At 39.2% G+C, this 19,972-nt stretch overlaps 1 protein-coding gene across 7 annotated transcripts in view; it reads right to left on the reverse strand.

Moving 5' to 3' along the window:
* LARGE1 (LARGE xylosyl- and glucuronyltransferase 1) overlaps positions 1 to 19,972 on the reverse strand; it is a 293,661-nt gene that overhangs the window by 265,427 nt on the left and 8,262 nt on the right. For 2 of the 7 annotated variants that reach the window (XM_064654907.1, XM_064654908.1), the window contains exons 3-5: positions 14,773 to 15,015; positions 11,617 to 11,665; positions 9,716 to 9,885 (exon numbers count right to left, since the gene is read on the reverse strand). The exons of 3 other annotated variants lie outside the window; for them this stretch is intronic. In XM_064654907.1, coding sequence (XP_064510977.1) covers positions 9,716 to 9,739 — 24 coding nt within the window. In that variant the 5' untranslated portion in view covers positions 9,740 to 9,885; positions 11,617 to 11,665; positions 14,773 to 15,015. The remainder of the gene's footprint in view (positions 1 to 9,715; positions 9,886 to 11,616; positions 11,666 to 14,772; positions 15,016 to 19,972) is intronic. 2 more of the 7 variants (XM_064654904.1, XM_064654905.1) reach the window with 1 other exon arrangement.

Consider the following 19,972-nt stretch of genomic DNA (forward strand, 5'->3'; position numbering starts at 1 on the left):
AATTCTATGGGCTTTTGTACTTTTTGTTTTAAGGGAAACAGCTTTTTTTACAGTACTTACATAGAGGCTCATTTTAAAGCTTACATATTCTCTTAGCTGACTTTAAGGATAGATTAAGTTGGCAGCTGTCCACTGGGAGAGCTAGGGGCAGTAAAAAAACTCCACAACTTATAGTGTTCATTATTCACGAAACACAGTTATCACCCACCAGAAAATGGGCAAACTGGCAAGAATGATGACACTAATTCCTTAACAGTCTGCTGGAGATGAAAGCAGCATTTCTGCCTACTCCAGGAAGTACAGCTAAAACATTTTGTGTTTTCTCTTATTACAAGAAACACTGTAAAGTGCTGCAAATAACTCCAGTTAAGACTGCCCAGGAAAAAAAGATGGTGTGAAGCCTACTGACTCTTATGAATGGGAAAAGTACAAATGCTGGCAAAGTTCACTTTTTGCTATCCTGCATTTCAGATACTGGCATGGCTGACAGAAATCCCTGGTATGCAGACGCCGCGAACTTCAGTTGTTGTAGATGTACTGGGCCCATTTTTTCCAACTGTGCACCAAAGTTTTACAGTCTCTAACTACAAACAAAATCTTCAAAAATATCTCTAGAGTAATAGACATCATCCCAGACTTCTCGAAAAGAAAGTCAAGCAAATACTTTACATGGAAAAATGAATTTTGAAGGTGGGACTTAAAAGCATTTACATTCCAACTTTTGTAATGCATGAACACAGGGAGCAAGTGGAATCAATTTTTTCTCTCCTAACTATGTCTCCTCCAGGACAATTCAAAATGTTATAGTGCATTTAATACTGCAAAACAGCTCAGCTTTCAAGTGCAGCCCTGTAGACCAAGATGATCACAAACTTCAGCCCTTCTGAAACAGCTACCTTGCTACTTTACCACTTCCATTACTTCTCTTCCCATTCACCCTATCATCACTAGTACCAAAGAAAAATCATTTTAATCTAGTTGTGAACAAGGGTTATATATCTCTTACAGAAGAAAAAATTTTTGATGTAGGAATCACCATGATGGGTACTTAGCTCTTTCCCAGTGTTACTAATGTATACTGCACACTGTTACAGTTTATTTAAATAGCTCAGTATAATTAGCAGAAAGAGAAACTCTCCTAAGATGCCAGACCCATGAAGAGGCTTGGGTCTGGAGTGATCAGTCCGGGCCAGCCACTACTCGAATTCTGTATTCAAACAGCTTTTAAAATAGTAATAAAGAGGAGAAAGCGTGATAAATACAGTAACATTTTTTGCAAAAGACAGCAATAAAGACTTCCTTACCTAATTATAGAGAGCACACGTGGTGACTCAGGTTGGAAAGTAATACACAGCCTTTAACACAAGGTCCTGTTTCCGCTCGTTTATGTCTCTGCCAAAACCCTAAATCTGAGGAGTTTTCTATGCTAGCTGTTTCCCTGCAGACTGATTTTGTTCACACTGCTACATCATGCTTTGCAATTTTAAATCTGGCATAAGGAGGTCGCTTGTATAATTTCACCACTACTGGCTGAGATTTATACATTTCCTGTCATGAATCACTGAGCAACAAGTGTTTGTATGACCACCTGGCATCACATAACATGCAGTCTAACCAATGAGGTCAATCAACATGCCATGTCTCAAGATGTTTTAAGAAAAGACATGGATTAGGGTCACAGCCACCCGAGTATCCCAAATGAAACATTGCAGCCTGTAAAATAGAAAATTACGTTTCAGACCAAGAAGTACCATAGAAATTGATTCTGTGTCAAAACATTCTTTAGAACAGTATGTTCCATTAAAATTCCAAGCTGTCAAGTCAATATTGTAATGTAAATCTGCTTACTATCTCCTACAGAAAATGCCTGCACAACAGGTTTAACTAGCAACCACAGAGGCAACCTTAATTCTAACATTTCTTGAAGTGCTTTGTTTTTAATTTTATTGTCTTGCATGTTTTCTGTGTGAAACATCTTTGAGCAACTTGACAGTTGAACAGTTAAGATGCAGTACCTCTATTGCTACTGGATTCCTTAATAAGTATAGTTGTTGATTCATTAATTTTCTTTTAGTGGCATCAAAGTATTCCAAAAAGAAGATGAGAACTTCTCCATGCTAAACTCAACATAAACACTCCAGGGCAAAGGAGATTTCCAGTTTTACTCTCTGTTTTGTATAAATTTCAGTATATATTAAGAAAAAAAAAAACCACAAAGCAGAGAAAAATATCCAAGAAATTTCAACACTGATTACCCTCTTTCACTTAAATGATTTCTCCTCTCCCTTAGATTGACACTGCTTTGTTTTTTCAACAGCAATTTTTACCAGGAGAGTACAATTCTGCCTCAGACTGTCAGCCAGAGACCTGGGATCTCAGAGGTCCATAACACGGACCCACATTATCTCTGAAGCTGTATCCCTTGTGTGGAAATGTGGAGAGAATCCAAGTTGCTCTACAAATCTGAGAAGCACACATTTTCTCCTGCAACTTGGGGGTGGGTAATTGTCACATAACATGAAATGTGAGGGAACAGAGATTCTGGAGCTGCATTTAGCCCCATGGCTCAACCAGAGCCCTTTCTTGCAATGCCTAAAGTAAATAACAATTGCTATACATGTATTTCTCCACCATTTCTGTCTACATTTCTGAAGAAATAAACTGAGAAAACTCTGAGAAAGTACATGCTGGAACTACTGTAAAGTGTAAAGAGATTTAGCAAAAAAACCTTACTGTCTAGAGCAGAGGGTCTCATGTTCTGAAAGGGTAGGAATTTCTAGAGAATATAGCAGCCAAACACACATGCAGTCAGAAACCTTTTAGACATCCTCCAACCTACTAGGAAACAGCTTTTTCTCCCAGGTGAGAATATGACCACATCACATTGATCCCTGCATCAGTCACTTCCAGGTAAAATTATTGTAATTAACTGCAATTAGGTCAGTGAATTGAAGCAATTTCCTCAAAATCTCTATTCCAGCTTGGCAGAACACAGCAGCCTTCCTGCCTGCAAAAGACTTGCCTACTATCACTTCACAGCCCAGATGCAAGGGATTGTCTCACAGAGTCCCCCAAACCCATCTCTGCTGCTGCCATCAGGTCCCAGCAGGACTGTCAGTTGGGCAAACACAGTTCCACCAGTGACTGTTTCATTATCCTTGAGGTTGTCAGGGTCTACCCAAAAAAAAAAAAAAAAAGAAGAATTCCCCCCAGCCACTGGAAATTTAAAAAAATCCACTGCAGATAAGAACAGTCGGAAATAAAACATATGTTCATGGTAATTAGCTCTGTACTTGACATCCAAAGGAGACTGCACTGATTTTGCCTGTATTCCACATCTTTAGGAGCCACAACATTTAGAACACTTTCCAAGATGCCCAAAAAAAGGACCGTACATGTACAATTACACACCCAAGAATCAAAAAAATCCCAACAAAAACCCTTCCCCCAAACAAGGAAGGATCAAGGCACAAAATTCCAGAAAGATTCTCAAGGACTTATTACACAGATGTGTCACCCTCAAGAATGTTTACATATGACAGTGACTGGCAGTACAAAAAGCCCAAAGATTACATAAAAATGTTGAGTGACATAAAGTTGGCAATGGCTCAGCTGAGAGCCTCTGGGTGAGAATCAAGGGACAAACAAATAATGAGGATGTCATTGCAGAAGTCTACTACAGACCTCCCAGTCAGGACAATGACGCTGTTGAATTATTCTTTGAGGAACTGAATTAAGGGACACTTCTAAGCCAACTGCCCCTGTCCTTATGGAGGACTTTAACTTGCCAGAAATTAACTGAGAGCATCACACAGCTGGTATAACCCAGGCCAGAAGATTCCTAAAAAACCTGGATGAAATTTTATGGAACAAGTCCTAAGGGAGCCAAATGAGGAAGACAGCCCTCCTTGATCTGCTGTCAACAGAGTGGATCTCATGAGCAAAGTGGAGATTAGTGGCCTCTTGGCCACATCAACCATAAGGTGATCGAGTTTAAAATCTCTGTTGACAGAAGGAAAAGTGCCAGCAAAACCTCAACTCTAGACATGAGGAGAGCAGACTTCAGGCTGCTAAGGGAACTAGTAAGGTCCCCTGGGAAAATGTTTTTGCAGCTGCTGGGGTCCCTCGGTGCTGGTCACTTTTCAAACATCACCTCCTAAGGGCACAGGAGCAGGCAATTCCCAAATGTTGGAAGTCAAGCAGGCGAGGCAGAAGGCCAGCTTGGCTGAGCAGGGATCTTCTCTTGGAAATAAGGCAAAAAAGGATGCCCAGTGGAAGCAAGGTCAAGTGACATGAGAAGAATTCAGAGATGCTGCTTGCCACTGCAGGGAGAAAATGTGTGTAGCCAAAGCTTAGCTGGAGTTGAAGTTGGCCAGAAATGGGGGGGACAATAAAAAGAGATTTTTCAAATATATGAATGGCAATAGGCAATATAGAAATATCATTGGCCCCTTACAGCATGAGGTTAGTCACTTCACAAACAGGGACAGAGACAAGTCAGAGGTGTTTAACACTTTCTTGCCTCTGTCTTCAGCGTGGATGATGGACCAAGGGAGTCTCAGTACCCTTAGCTAGAGGACCATGAGTGTGAGAATGATCAACTCCCAGTCAATCATGAAATTCTGTGGGATCTGCTGCTCCAGCTGGATCCCTACAAATCTATGGGGCCTGATAGGATTCATCCTAGACTCCTCAAAGAGCTGCTGATGTCATTGCAAAACCTCTCTTGATGATTTTTGAGCAGTCTTGGGAATCCAGAGAGCTTCCAGCTGACTGGAAGCTGGTGAATGTTGTCCTGATTTGCAAGAAGGGCAAGAAGGAGGACCCCAGAAACTACAGGCTGGTCAGTCTCACTTCAGTGCCTGGGAAAGTTATGGAGAAGATTATTCTGGGAGGTACTGAAAAACACATGAAAGACAATGCAGTCATTAGTCACAGCCTCTGGCTGCATGAGAGGAAAGTCCTGCTTATCAAACATGATTTCCTTTTATGACATGGGAACCCACCTCGTTAATCAAGGGTAGCCAGTTTATGTAATTTTTTTTTCAGTAAATCTTTTGATACTGTCTCTCCCAGGATTCTTCTGGACAAAGTGTCCAACCCACAGCTGGATAAACACATCGTGTGGTGAGTGAGCAGCTGGCTCACGGGTCGAGCACAGAGGGTGATAGTGAACGGGGTAACATCAGACCAGTGACCTGTCACTAGTGGGGTTCCACAGGGCTCCATCTTGGGCTCTGTGCTCTTCAACATCTTCATAAATTACTTGGACACAGGACTGGAAGGGATTCTAGGCAAGTTTGCAGATGACACAAAACTCAGAGGAGCTGTTGACTCCCTCAAAGGCAGGGAGGCCCTGCAGAGAGACCTCGACAAATGAGAGGGCTGGGCAATCACCAACCATATGAAGTTCAACAGGGGAAGTGCCGAATTCCGTACCTGGGATGGGGCAACCCTGGACATTCAGACAGACTGGAGAATGAGATGCTGGAAAGCAGTGCCATGGAAAGGGACCTGGGGGTCCTGGTTGATGGCAAGTTGAATATGAGTCAGCAGAGCCCTGGCAGCCAGGAGGGCCAACCCTGTCCTGGGGGGCATCAGGCAAAGCATCACCAGCTGGTCGAGGGAGGGGATTGTCCTGCTCTGCTCTGCACTGGTGTGGCCTCACCTTGAATATTTTGTGCAGTTTTGGGCACCACAATATAAGAAGGATCTAAAGCTGTTAGAGAGTGTCCAAAGGAGGGCAATGAAGATGGTGAAGGGCCTTGAGGGGAAGCCGTATGAGGAGTGGCTGAGGGCACTTGATCTGTTCAGTCTGAAGAAGAGATTGAGGGGAGACCTCATTGCAGTCTAAACTTCCTTGTGAGAGGAAGAGGGGGGGTAGACACTGATATCTTCTCTGTGGGGACCAGTGACAGGAGCCAAGGGAATGGCCTGAAGTTGTGTCAGGGGAGATTTAGTTTGGATACTAGAAAGAGGTTCTTTACCCAGAGGGTGGCTGGGCACTGGAACAGGCTCCCCAGGGAAGTGGTCACAGCACCAAATCTGAGAGAGTTCAAGTGTTTGGATGATACTCTCGGGCACATGGTGTGACTCTTGGGGATGGTCCTGTGCAGGGCTAAGGGTTGGATTCAATGATCCTTGTGGGTCCCTTCCAACTCAGCATATTCTGTGATTCTGTGAAAATTTACAAAACGGAGCAAGGCCTTGTCTGCCAGATTTTCTGGCTTGCTTACTATGGATGGTCAAGAGTTCACAAACAGTTGGACTGATTACAAAGATCAAGAACAAGGAAACAAAGAAAAATGTAAATTTATCTAAAAGGAAAGTAATTAAGTTTTTTTTTATTTTTCTAATGAAATCAGCAACAGCTTCCAAAGCAAATTCCAAGAAAATAATAGTATCCATAGAAGTAGATTGTTTCTGTGTCTGAAAAATAACAAGCCAGTCTTATCAAATGTAGCACTCATTTTCCAAATATTAAGCTTCCAAGATTTTTTTTCTGTTATTGGCACAGGCTGCCTTCTGGGAAAATATCAGAACATCTTTTAGCTAATAAACTAGTAAGAAACAACCACTATAGTGATGGAAATTTTGAGAAATGGTAAGTCATATATTCTATATAGAAAAATTACTGTAAAATACAAGAAATCGTGGAAAGGGAAGGTGGTATTTATATACAAAGTGTCTAAATAAATTTGGTTTACCCACTAACACTCATTCTCTCATAGATTCCACTCACATGCTCAAGCCTGCATTCTCACAAGCACCAAGATATTGTGCCCAAGTAGTCTGCACAAAGAGGACAAGAGGCTCTAGCTGTCAAGTCCATACCATGCCTCTGGAGTTCCCCTTCACTTACAAGCCAGCTTTCAGACAGCCTTTTTTACACCACTTAGGCATCATCAACTTAAGGTTGATAAGGTTGTTCTCAGTCTCCAAGTCTTGCTAAATTCAATTTCCAAAAATCTTGGGCCACTTGCTACCCACTCTGTTTTTTTTTTTCTCACTTGGAATATATGTTGTTTTCCTTATGACTTAACAAAAAGAGGAATGGCATACAAAACCTTTTTCCACCTTCCTTTATCTAGGTTGGGGGTCTTCTGCTGACAAGCCATCTGTGCCGTGGCTTTATCAAAGCACAGGTATTTTGGTCTTCCAAACCACATCTCTCAATTTTACCACTGGGAATGGTGGTTTTTTGTTATTGATACAGGCCATACTTTTAACTGCTTTGCTTTGTCCCGCTGTTTCTTCTGGTGCTTAACATATACGAGCATTACCACTCACACCACATCCATAAAATCTTGGTATTTCTTTTACAAATCTACATTTCAACACTGTCAGTGGTCAAGCATGTTTAAGGATGCTGTTAGCTATCACTTTCTTGACATGCACCGATATCAGTCTTGACAAAGGCATCTCAGGTTTTAACAATCCTGAAATCATCATAAAGGCAATCTGGCCGTGATTTTAAAATAATATAATTTTAAGTGTAAGATGGCAGTAACCACTTCACTCTGCCCTCCAGTTTCCACTGGGCATAAATACATGTGCTGAACTGTTGCTTCTCCCCTGCAGCAGTCCTGGTATTTTGAGTAAATGAGTATGGATAGTTTATCCAAGATGACAAAACTTCACTTATCTAAGCAGGATCATAAAATTTACTCAGCCTACAATTTGACAGCACCAGGTATCAACCTTATGAAATTTATATTATCAGTAGTTGAAAAATTCACAATTAACTAAATGCATCCTTTCTTTTGTATTTTATAAGAATCCTTTAGAAGTTCCCACTCAGGAACACAAGGAATATTTACACACTCAATATTCAGACCAGCTGCCACCCCAGCAGACCACCTTCCTTTAAGCTATGGTGCTTATTAACTTGGGTCTAATATCCACTTGCAAGGGAATCTACAGTCATGAATTATCCTCCACTTCTAATATCAACTTGAAATAGAATCCATGAGATGAAGGCAGTACATTAGTCATGAACTTTTACCAATACACTAGGGAGTAGAACTTGGAACTTGTGGCTAATTACTGATTGGGATTCTGGTTCTGCATGTAAAAATCACTATTACTTCAGCATGGACAGCGACAGCTCCAATTAATAGACAGAAAACAATTCTTGGCAAGAGAAAGCAAAACATGGCCAAACATGCTAATGTAGCAGTCTGTTCTTGAATTCATAAGTCTGGACTAAGTAATTATTTGGTAAGCTTGTATCAGGTGAAAAGAAGGGGAAAAAAGGAAAAAATACAGTATTTACAGCCACTGAGGATCTAAACTTCTTTTAAAATTAGGCTATTAGGATGAAGCAACTAACCTACCCCCCTCCATTCCTCATTCTGTAAGTTAGTGAACCATCTCTCATAACAAGTGATACGTGGAATGGCTCTAGCAGACAACGTATGAAGACAAAATACATATGAATATTAATTTTGGCTTTGTCCAGGAGTTATTCCCTTTATGAAACAAACTTATTCCTTCATTGGCCCTCTGAAGCTTTAAACACAAAACATAAACCAGCTCAATGTTTTTCATTCATGTGCAGATGAAAGTAAATACAAATTTTTATAACATGAACAGTGCAATTATTTAGATCATAAGGAGATCAGTTTTGGAAAAAAAATCTCCATTAGAGGGTATCGCCCACTGCCATTCCACTACATTTTAAAGTTTTTAACAGTGCTAGGAAACAGTTAATGGCATCGGTGGATCTAAAGAGAATTTCACACAAATGTGCAGTTTTACCTACTAATAAATCTCTTGAGAGTGAAGGATTACTAGTACTGATCTTCTGAAACTGATGCTGACTGTGATCCGTGCTTCAGTGGTGAATTTAAGGGATAGCCGAAAGCTGATCACACACTCCCCAGATGTCAGCTGGGGGTGGCTCTAGTCAGATGCCTACCCCAAAACCAGAACATTTAAGTCTGAGATGCTTTGGGATGTAGCCAGTCTTGTAGCTTTCCTTCTTTCTCCTCCTCCCCCCATTTATCTCATGCCCCTATAAAGATTACTCAGGCAACCATATAGATGAAATGACCAATTATCATAAAATCTCCCTGAAAACTCATGTGAAATTATGAAGGATCTTCTATTATAACCAGAAAAGGACCTGTGTTGCAACTGAATGTTGCCTATTGCAGGAAAGTAACAGTAGACTTTGTAGTTATCAAGGGAGCAGAATGTCCAAGTTCAGTTATTGATTTTTACTTTGTTCAGAAAAATATCAGGCTATTTGCTCAGTTAGAAAAGAAAGGGTTTAACCTTACAGGGAAAAAAAATTTGCTTATTTCCAGAGAAAGGACACGTTAGTTTAAATCTCAATAAAGACATTTTAAGAGCTCTTATTGAAACATCACCTGTGCTCTTCCTTCAATTGTAATTCATCAGGTGGGACAGCAAGTCTTGGGACAGCCAAAAAGCAAAGGAATTTTAGAAGTGCAGGGGGGAAGACGAATTCCAAGTAGCATATAGAGTTTAATCTTGCTATAAAAGTTAATTTGAAACTTTTAGCTGGCTCCCATTCTCTGAACATCTGTTGGATATAGTTACCTTTTGTTTTGTTGAAAAATGTGAAGTCTTTTCTTATTCCAACTGACCTACTTTATTCAAAGAGTTACTAATAAAATGTGCTACTATATTCTTAAGCTTCTTTGAAAAACTGTATCATTTGTGCCATTCAATATTTGCTACTACTAACCTCAGTATAAGTATAGCTATCCATCCTTTCTTTTGAGTTTCCTTAGTTTTTCATTTGATTCGTGCTCTTTAAATATTTTCTCAAGGTCAGTTGGGCAGTTGTGCACTGGATTTTCTGAATGATCTGTGCTTTTAGTCCATACTGATCAATTGGCTTCCTACAGGAATACCCTGGGAAAAAATCAGGAAACACAACTGATAATACAAGATAAAACTATCAGTGGGTCAAACCATGAAATGCACTCACTTTTTTTTGACTCAAAATCTTAAAAATAAAGATTAAAATCTCAGCATTAGATATAGCTTAACCATTATTTATGGACTCTTAGTTCCTGTAGTAAGAAATAGCTGTTGGAATTCTACAGTCTGAATCATGACACTAGATAATCAGATTGATTCCTCTGGCATTAGCAAACATCTCATTATGAAAAAAAAAGGAAAAATGAAAAGACTAAAAAATGCAGAGCAAAATTTTTACACCCCATGCTCCTGAAAAACAAAACAAAACAAAAATATCAGGCATGTCCCCTATTATATCTCAACAGGATATCCATCTGGAAAGTCTTTCCTTCCAGATGCTTTCCCCTACTATTCATTGTCCTGCTAATCTCTGCAACTACCCCTAGGGGGAAAACAAAACACTACACAATTTACTGTCAGGCTGTCTTTTTGAAGGATGGACAATACAAAGGGAAATAGATCCTGGACAACAGTCAGTTTCAGTATTAAAACTGTAGAAGCAGAAAAACAGAAATGGACCAGTTTGAAATAACACTGAATGCAAAAACTGTATCAAAATAAACGAATAAAAACATCTTACAGGAACACAACAGTAAAGTGCATTTGCAAAGAATAAAAATCCTAAATTAATGAGGAAGCCTACCTATTTCTTCCACTCAAATAATCAATCACATTAATGTGTTCAAACCTTCAGACAACTATTTTTTTTTTAACATAGAAGTATGAAGTCAATTAAACCAAACCACTACTACAGTATTTTAGAGAGGTCCAAAAAATGTTCTCCTCAGGCTTCAGTAGGATGACAACGTTTCTTCTTATCAGTAATCACCTGTGCCCTAAAGAACCTCCTAAGCCTGTCAGTGAAGCAAGGGAGAGGCATTTTATTAAGTTACAGGGGGTTTGGGCAGATTTGTAAATCAAGTCCTTTAAATTTGAAAGTGACATCTCCTAGCCAGTCACGGGAATTCTTGGGCTTTGAGTAGATAAGCTGTCTATTTGGAGCACTTTTTTTGGAGCTATGTGGCTGGAAGCTCTACTGCCTGTAGTGATTGAAACACACTGAATGGGGTGTTCTGGTGCAGAGAGAACCTCCTCAAGAAGTTAACAAAGTACTCACAATAAAGAGATCTGTCAGGCAGCTGACAAAGGATGAGTTTTATTGCCATCAACTACTTTTGTCTAGTTGGTTTTAAGTGTGATTGAATTTACAGACCACCTCTTTTCGACCTCAAGAGGCAACAGTGCAAGTGAGTTGATTCAAAATACAGAGTAGTAACATACTTCGGGCATATTAATGGAGAGGGACACTCACTGAAGAACAAAAAAAAAGTGTTTAGTTTTAAACAGCTGCCATTCTCTTACTGTTTTTCTCGTCTATGCTATAAATTGTAGCATTAGTTGCAAAAGATTTGGGGTGTTTTCAGAACATGCTATTTCATTTTTTCCATGTATTACCTAAAAAACCTCCTTACACCAGCAGAGTAATAACAAGTAAAATCATTGCAGCAAGTTCACATAAAAAAATAAAAAGTAGTGGTTTACACACCTCTTATCCTCCCAAGTTGAAAGCATCACATACACATGTATTCCAAGTAGTAAAGCAATACATGTGTCCTGCACACTTGGAAAACTACTCTTAAGTTACTATGAATTTCTGCCTACCATCGATCTTTCCTCCAGATATGGAAAATATTTCAGTCATCATTTCTACCTGCAAATATAAAAAGTATGACATTTTAAAAACAAAGCCATTTGCACAACACAGTCATAACCTTCAACGGGAAAACATCCTCCTTTACAAGGCATTCAGATAACTCAAAAGACAGAACATATATTCATGAAACTTCATAAAAAGAAAATTATTTTCTAACTTCCATGAAGAATATAGGCCAAAATACCCTGCATTTTTTTTAAGTTATAAGTAACAGTTATAAATTAAGAGATGCTGTATTTCAGTAGAGCTAAAGAAGACAGGTTCCTTTGCTGTAGTAACATTTACTACAGAAATATTTTTATTTGCCCTAGCATCACTCTCTATTGCACAACTATCTATCTAGTAAGACAGAACTACTTGCATTTCTCACCACTGTTATTTTGTCTCCTAGGTTTCTCAAAGATCTCTGTTCATAAAGTGTTTGTCAAAATGCACTCACACATATCACGAGGCAAAGAGGAGATGAGAGACAGATGCTTCTGCATGTTAGTGGGCGGGCTGGGAAAGAAGCTGGAGAAGCAGCTTTGCATCCAATCCATTATAGCTATTTTCCTTTTAACCATCTAACAGCAAGTCACAAATTCACCCTAAACACATCAAATCCTCTGAACTTATGAAATGATGCGTTATTGAAGTCACAGCAGGGAAGCCAACTCAGTTTAGAGGACATAAAAGACTAACACTAGGACAACCTTTTTCATTACAAGGTTAAGGATAAAAAAACAAAGGCAACGTTTTAATGTGGTGAGAAGATGCACAGTCACAGAAGAAGCAAGTTAAAAGCACTATTTGTATTTCTATCTAGAATAAATTCCTGTCCAGAAAAACTTCTCTTAGATAAGGTTTTCCACCTCAGAAGTAGAAAAACAGATCAGCAACAGCTTAATCTCTTAGTTTCCTGCTCCAACATGCTACCTGTCTTCCACATACCCTCTCTTCAGCTACTCAAGTGCACATCTCTTGGAATAAGCTAGTTGTCTAAGATCTGAAACTCACTTCCATCCTTTATAGATTCTATTACTGCAACATTTACTACTGTAAAACTGAGGCTGCAGTAAAGTCAGAAAGTTAAAGAAATTTTTTCAATTTTTTCCACTGATTTAGATTACAATATAGGCCTTTACTGGTTGCAGCGTTTGTCCAAAGTACACAAAGTTTTATCAACCAATATTCACATAAGCCAGTTACAGATATGCACACTGCAGGTACAGTACATGTGTATCTTACTAGAGTTCCAATATATCAAAGCACAAAAATGGAAGACATTTCTATATAGTATCACCATGGGACAGAACTAAGTGAGCAGAAAGTCCTTATCTACCTCCATCTAAGCTGTTGAAGGTGAAATCAGAGGTGAAATGCATATGGCAAGGATGACTAAACCCATTAATGGTCCAAAATTATTTGGTTTATTACATGAATACAAGAGACTGCAATCATACTGAGCAAGCTATTATCAAATCTCTTCAGTGACAAAGCTTTCTGTCCAACAGGACAAATAAAAGCAAGTGCATAAAACACAAGAATACCTGGCTGAAGACCATTATCCCAGAGGACTACAGAATGGTTTTTGCATCTTTCCTCTTTACTTTTAGTATCTCCTTCTTTGTTTTGATATTGTGGCTATTATTACCAGTGCTATCTGAAGACTAGAGTCCCCCGTAGCTATGAATGGCAAACAAAAAAACCCTCTCACTCATTAATAGAGAATCTAGGGTAAGCTTTAAAGGTACATTCAGTAACCTTAATATAAAAATGTGGTTTTAATGAGTCCTGCCAGTCTTGTCCAACTGTGTAATGCTTTAATTATGGAGCACTGTGCTCAGCACTATGGACTATGGTTGCCAGGCTCCATCAAAGACCCATGTTTCTTGTTGTGCTAAGCATGGTGCAAATATTTAATGAAGAAATTATGCTTGTTAAAGGTGCTCACACAATCCAAAGGTACGATTAAGGAAAACAAGTGGCTAAAACAGGGAAATATAGCTGAAGAGTAAACAGGGCAAATACCGCAATCAGCAGTCACTATACATTTGGGGATGCAACAAGGGAGTAATTGCTCTCAAATAAGATCACACTTTCACTGACAATATTCAGAATATTCATTACAGGCTACAGTGTGTAAACTTCTCATAGTCTATGTCAAAAGGAAGACTAGAGTTAAAGAAAATTGCTCAAATTATACAGGATACAAATTCAGATTTTACCCTGGACTCCAGATACAATGAGAAATCATTGCTCTGTGCAACTCTAAGCAGACAATTAAAAGATTTCACCAAGTAGTTCACAAATCTTATACAGGTCATCATGCCACCTCACTCCCATTGAAATTACATACCTCACTACAGGCACACACACTTCTCAATTTTGAAGTACTCTTTCCAGAATATATAAATAAAAACATCCCCAAAACCTTATCTTACAATCAACCTTTCTTTCTTTCCAGTAAGAAACTGCAAACTTTTGGTCTCGAGGCAACCCCTCTTTCCTAGAGACATATACACACGTTTGATCCAAAATGTGGACCAAAACTTGACTAGTATAAACATGAAGCACTAAAGTGAAAGGTGGGGTCCAAAAACTAGAAGCAAAACCATGAGAGAGCCAGTGAGGGGGTGGAGGAGAAATACGAACATGCTGTTCTAATCTACTAATATAAAAAAACTTGAATACTGTTTATAGACCAGAATGCTCTTCTTCCTCACTGCCAAGCCACTGTTCTCCTAATGATGAGAAAGAAAGAAATTGGTTTGAAATCTTCAGTCCTAAATTTCTTCTTCAAAATTATGGTACTTTTCAGCAAGGCAGTTGCTGACTATAGTAAAAAGCTTAGTAAAGCTGAGCAGTAATTAAGAGATCTCATTTACAACACAATTTCACATTTATACAGGGGGAAATGTGCTTCTTACGACATGACATTTCCCATAAAAGACATGGAGATATGATACCATCTAAGCCTTTCATTTGTCCTATGAAGTAAACCATCACTTCCTATGGTAAGAAAATATGCACTTTTTCCTGGTTCTGGCCAGGACAGGGTTCATTTTTGCAGTAGCCACGTGAGGGCATGGGTAGGACCCAGGGGTTATTCTATATCACCTCACCTCATTTTGCAGGGATGGAGGAAAGGGTCCCTTCCAGGGCATGGAGCAGTCGGGTATTGTCGGGGGTTTTCTGCATAGTGCACAATCACGGGTGAATCGTTTGCCTCTCTCTTGTACACTCTGTCATTACCATTGTTGCTGTTATTGTTCAGTTTTCTTATTTCATTGCTGTTTCCAGTAAGTTGTTCTTATCTCAACCCATGTTCTTCATCTTTTCTACCTCCAGTTCTTCTCTCCATCCTGCTGCAGGGGGGAGGGAAAGGGGGAAGTGAGAGAGTGGCACGAGGTTTGGAGTCTTTCAGTGGGAAGACTAAATTGGGGAATACCATTCCTAAACCATGACACCACTTGAATAAAGAGAACTACTGAAGGCAAAACTTAAGAGATAATGAATACCACTCAGAGCCACAGAAAACAGTTCTTGGAACTTTTTGGGATCATATATTCAAGTCCTATTCCAAAAATCAAATCAACAGCCACCATGCCATGACATTCCTCAACAGTCGGAGCAAGCCTCGATGGCTTTGCAATATGCCTAATACAATTTCCTAAGCTGTATTTACAGAAAGTAGACCTATATCAGTTTATACTTTATTTAAAATCAGTGGTTTCTGTCTGTGAACCCCTGAATGTTGTACAGATGCACATGCAGATAAAAATAACATGTATAAGTCTGCATGTCCTAGTCAATCAAGAAGAATCTTAAAAACTGACTACAGATCATCATTCATTCTAAATAATTTCATAGGAGTTTATGACCTCAAAGATGAGAATTTTGACTATGTAACATTCCATACTGATTTTCACCTCAAAGGAAGATATTTCTAATAGATCCAGAGCATTCACTAATCTTCAGTTTAATACATATATATAAACATGAGACAGACAGTTAGACATGTCAGTGTTCTAATTCAGTTCTTGCAGAACTTTTTCCTCCCATCTGTAGATTCACAACGGCAACAAATTTTGCATTAACTGTGCCAAGTCTGGTTAGAAAAGCTCTCCTTTATTTGAATATTTTGTGTTTTTAAAGAAACAAGTATCTATGGATCCAAGACTTCAGTCTACCTGTTAGCTACAGACATGCAGTGAGAGAAAAAAAAAGCCCTACTAAGTATGACAGCACCTTGGACATTCAGTGGTGCTCAGAGAGATGAATTAAATGCACTGAGCCCATCCCAATCCGCATTCTGATATAACAATCTCAGATACACTTCTATGCCAGCCCTTAGCAAAGCAGCTTCTAGAACACAGATCTTTGCCTGCATCAAAAAGATACTTCTGAGCCATAGAATTAGAGCAAAAGCTCTCATATCTATATCTGTAAGCTCAAAATTCTTAAAATCACTGTATCCTCTCCAGTTTTCACACCAAGTATAAGCCATGACAAGAACATTTTGAATGAAAATTAGTTCTAAATGAAAGCAAGAATACTTAGCACCTTTCTCATGCATTTCAGCTTTCAAAACCACTTTGCAAATATTAATGCGCCAAGATATAAAAGAACCATTGTTTCAGTGAAAGGAAATGAGAGGAGAGGAAGCAGAATTTGGTAGTAAAATGGACAGGTGGCTGGCTGATATTTCAGTTTTGTACACTGTGGTTTCATTTTTCATCTTAGTGGCTCATCAAAACAGGTTCTGCAGTACTAGAACAGCAATACTACATTACTGTGTATTGAGACATTCTGGTAGACCCGTTTTACTTTCAACACTAACACTTTTCCAACTGAAATTCCTGTTGCTTTTCTTAAATTAAAACTGCAACATCTTTTTTTTTATTATTATTTTTTTTATACCACCATAAGAAAAGCTTTTATATTCTTATTGAGAATAAAGTGTTTTTCCTTTGCAGCTCCCATTACTGCCTTTACAAAGGTTCATATGCTCAGCAGAGTCAAGATGCTAGATACAAAGGTGTAATTTGTTTAAGTTTGCCCATTGCATGCTCTCTGAATTCCAGTCTTTTTTTTAGGGTGTTTTGTGGCTCTTTAGCCACAGCTAACAGGAAAGACTTATGCAAAAAGATTAATCGTAAAGCATTATTTGCTACATTCATATTCATATTAACATAGATCAATGTTGGGATGTCTTCTGAGAACTCCATGCTATCCAGAAACATCACTATATGCATGCCAGTATTCCCTCACAGAAAACACGGATAGCTGATGGGTGGTGAGCTTATCTCAAAGCGCAGGACTGACATATTCTCATCTATATTGGTTAGCACCTCACTCCACTATTAGCAGCACTGATTTCAGCAAGGCAGTTCATAAGAAAAGTAAAGCAAGAACGGCAAAGTTTTTCACTTTGGTATTTAATGTTCAGCTCATTAAGGGCCCAGCTTGAAGTCCTGTGAACCTGGCAGAAACATTCCCACTTGAGTTTCGAGTAGGGCTTTGAAAAATTAGGAGCTTGAACTTGATACTGAGAAAGAAACAGAAGCTAGTTAAGAGCAAAGGGCACAGGTCTCATGTCCTCCTGCTGTTAAGCCTAGTTTAACAAACTTGATTACTAGTGGAAATTTGCACAGGGTTACCTCAGTCAACTCAGATAAAATTTCCAGCAGAAAAAGCATGGAACTTGGCTTCCAAGTCAACATTTGACAGGAATATCTAACTGAAAACATCCAAGGGTATCATATAATAATCTCCTTGGCTAAAAGCAATGAGGATTCAAAAATGGAGCTGAGACAACCTGAACAATTAGAGCTATTTGTCACTAAAAAGACTGAAGTCAACACTACAAACAGATCCTGAAAGCGCTTCTCACTCTTAATAGTGTTATCTCTGACCTGCTGAAAACCAGGGCTCAATCCACTAAAACTCCACCAGAAATTCCAGTCTGTTCTGATTAATCAAAGATACTAAGTCTTAAAAATTATATCTGTACCTGACTCAAAATAGACCACACAGAACAAGTTATTGGTGATCAAAAAAGTTTTAACACAAACTCAGAGATGCATGGTGAATATAGGTAAAGAAAAAGACACAAAAACCCCAGTAAACTTATCTTTCTTGCTACCTGCGATAAATGACTCAGTTTCTGCCATGTTAGATGCATTTCATCTTTATAAATTATCATCACGTGGCAGGTGCAGTGGGATCTGTCTCAATCCTGCTAAAGGTTTTTGTTTAGATAGTACAAAAAATGGTGCTAAATACTGTTGTAAGATTTTATTTTAGCACTTTCAAATTGAATATAAAAATATACTTAAAACAGCACACTAATTAAAAAAAAATGCAACCTAACAGAGAAAACCAGTTGTGTCCCAGTGATTTTTTTTCAGAACTGTCCCCTGTTGCTCCTCCCAGTAGATCACAACACAGGAATACAGATTTTACTTTTTTCCAAAAGATATTTTAACAAAGCCACCAATAAGTAAGCATGTATTACTCAAATAAAAAATTATTGTGATTAAAAGTACAGTCTGAGAAGAAATTTTAAAAGGGGGAAAGTACAAAGTATCAGTTTTCAAAACTTAAGCACACTCTTACTTCCGTATATTGTAAGCTCTTTTGGGCAGTAATGGTTTCTTCCATTGGGAATTTCTGACACCCCAGCTGCGTTGGTTGACAGTATGAAGAATGACTACCGATTGATGTAACTTGGCTAGCAGAAGCTGCCACAGTAGTCACAGTTGTATTAGCAAAACCAGTGCTTTTATCTGAATTCCTTCCATCATTTGTGGAATTTATTTTTGCATGAATAAACATAAATATTATAAACACAAGAAACTAGAGATCTGTGAAGTTTTGTGGTTATAATCTTGTTGGGATGAACAGAGACACAGTGCGATGGCTTGCATGACTAGAGTGCTGCAACAAAGGGATACAGGCTCTTCGGGAAGGACATGTTGGAAAGAAGAAGGTGGAGACACCCTTTATGGGAGAGACATTGGAATGCACAGAGCCTTGCCTGGGAATGGATGATGAGCTAAGTGAAAGCTTATGGGTAAGGACTGAAGAGAGACCAGTTTGGGTGACACTGTAGTGAGCATCTGCTGTAGGCCACCTGGCCAGGAAAAACAAGTGTATGAGGCCCTCTACAGACAGGTAGCAGCAACCTCACATTCACAGGCCCTGGTCCTCATGGGAGACTTAAACCACTCTGGTTATCTGCAGGAAGGACAACAGACCCATGGCTAAGCATCCAGAGCTTAAATCACTGATAACAAATTCCTGATCCAAATGATAGAGGAGCCAACAATGAGATGTTCTGTGCTGGACCTTATACTTACGAACAAGGAAGGACTCCTCGGGGATTTGAATGTCAAAGGCAGCCTTAAGCTGCAGTGACCAGGGTGGCATTCAGAATCACAAGAGGAGGAAGAAGGGCGAAAAACAAGATCACAGTCCTGCCATTCAGGATAGAAGATCTGGGTCTTTCTGGGGACCTGCTTGAAAACAGTCTCATGCAGAGAAAGCTGGTTGATGCTCAAGGATCACCTCCTCCAAGCTCAAGAACCGTCCATTCCAAAGAGCAGGGAGTCATGCAAAAATGCCAGGAGGCCAGTAAAGATGAAAAAGGAGATTCTGGCAAAACTCAAACACAGAAAGTATACAAAAGGACTGTATACAAGAGGAAGCAGGAACGGGTAGACCGGAAGGAGTACAGAGACAGTGTCTGAGCATGCAAAAATGCAGTCAGAAAAGATAGAGCCCACCTCGAGCTAAAACTTGTGAAAGAAGTCAAGAATAAGTATCTGAAGGGAGGGTAATAAAGATGGCAGAGCCAGATCCTTTTCAGTGCTGTTCAGTGACAGGAAAAGGGGCAATGGGCACAAACAAACATAGGAAGTTCCCTCTGAACATCAGGAAACACTTTTTTACTGTAAGGGTGACTGAGCCCTGACACACATCGCCTAGAGAGGTTGTGGAGTCTTTATCCTTGGAGATATTCAAAAGCCATCTGGATGTAGCCCTAGGCAACTTGAAAAAAATCAAACTCGGGCATTTCTTAATATACCAGCGTCCAACTGCGTGACAGGTGAAACTGAGGAACAAAACATGTAAAAATAAAATATGCTGCAAAATTAAATTATTTCAAAGAATTCTTGATACTAACTTCAGGTCCAGAAATTGTTATTGCTGATGTGTAGTACAATATTTTTTAGAATGAGAACAGAAAGGGAAGAAACTCACCTATGACAAATTTTAAGAGCTTTAGGACAAAAAGAAGGACATCTGAAAAATTTGTTC

Source organism: Pseudopipra pipra, chromosome 5 (assembly GCF_036250125.1).
Source record: "Pseudopipra pipra isolate bDixPip1 chromosome 5, bDixPip1.hap1, whole genome shotgun sequence".
Classification (NCBI taxonomy): Eukaryota; Metazoa; Chordata; class Aves; order Passeriformes; family Pipridae; genus Pseudopipra; species Pseudopipra pipra.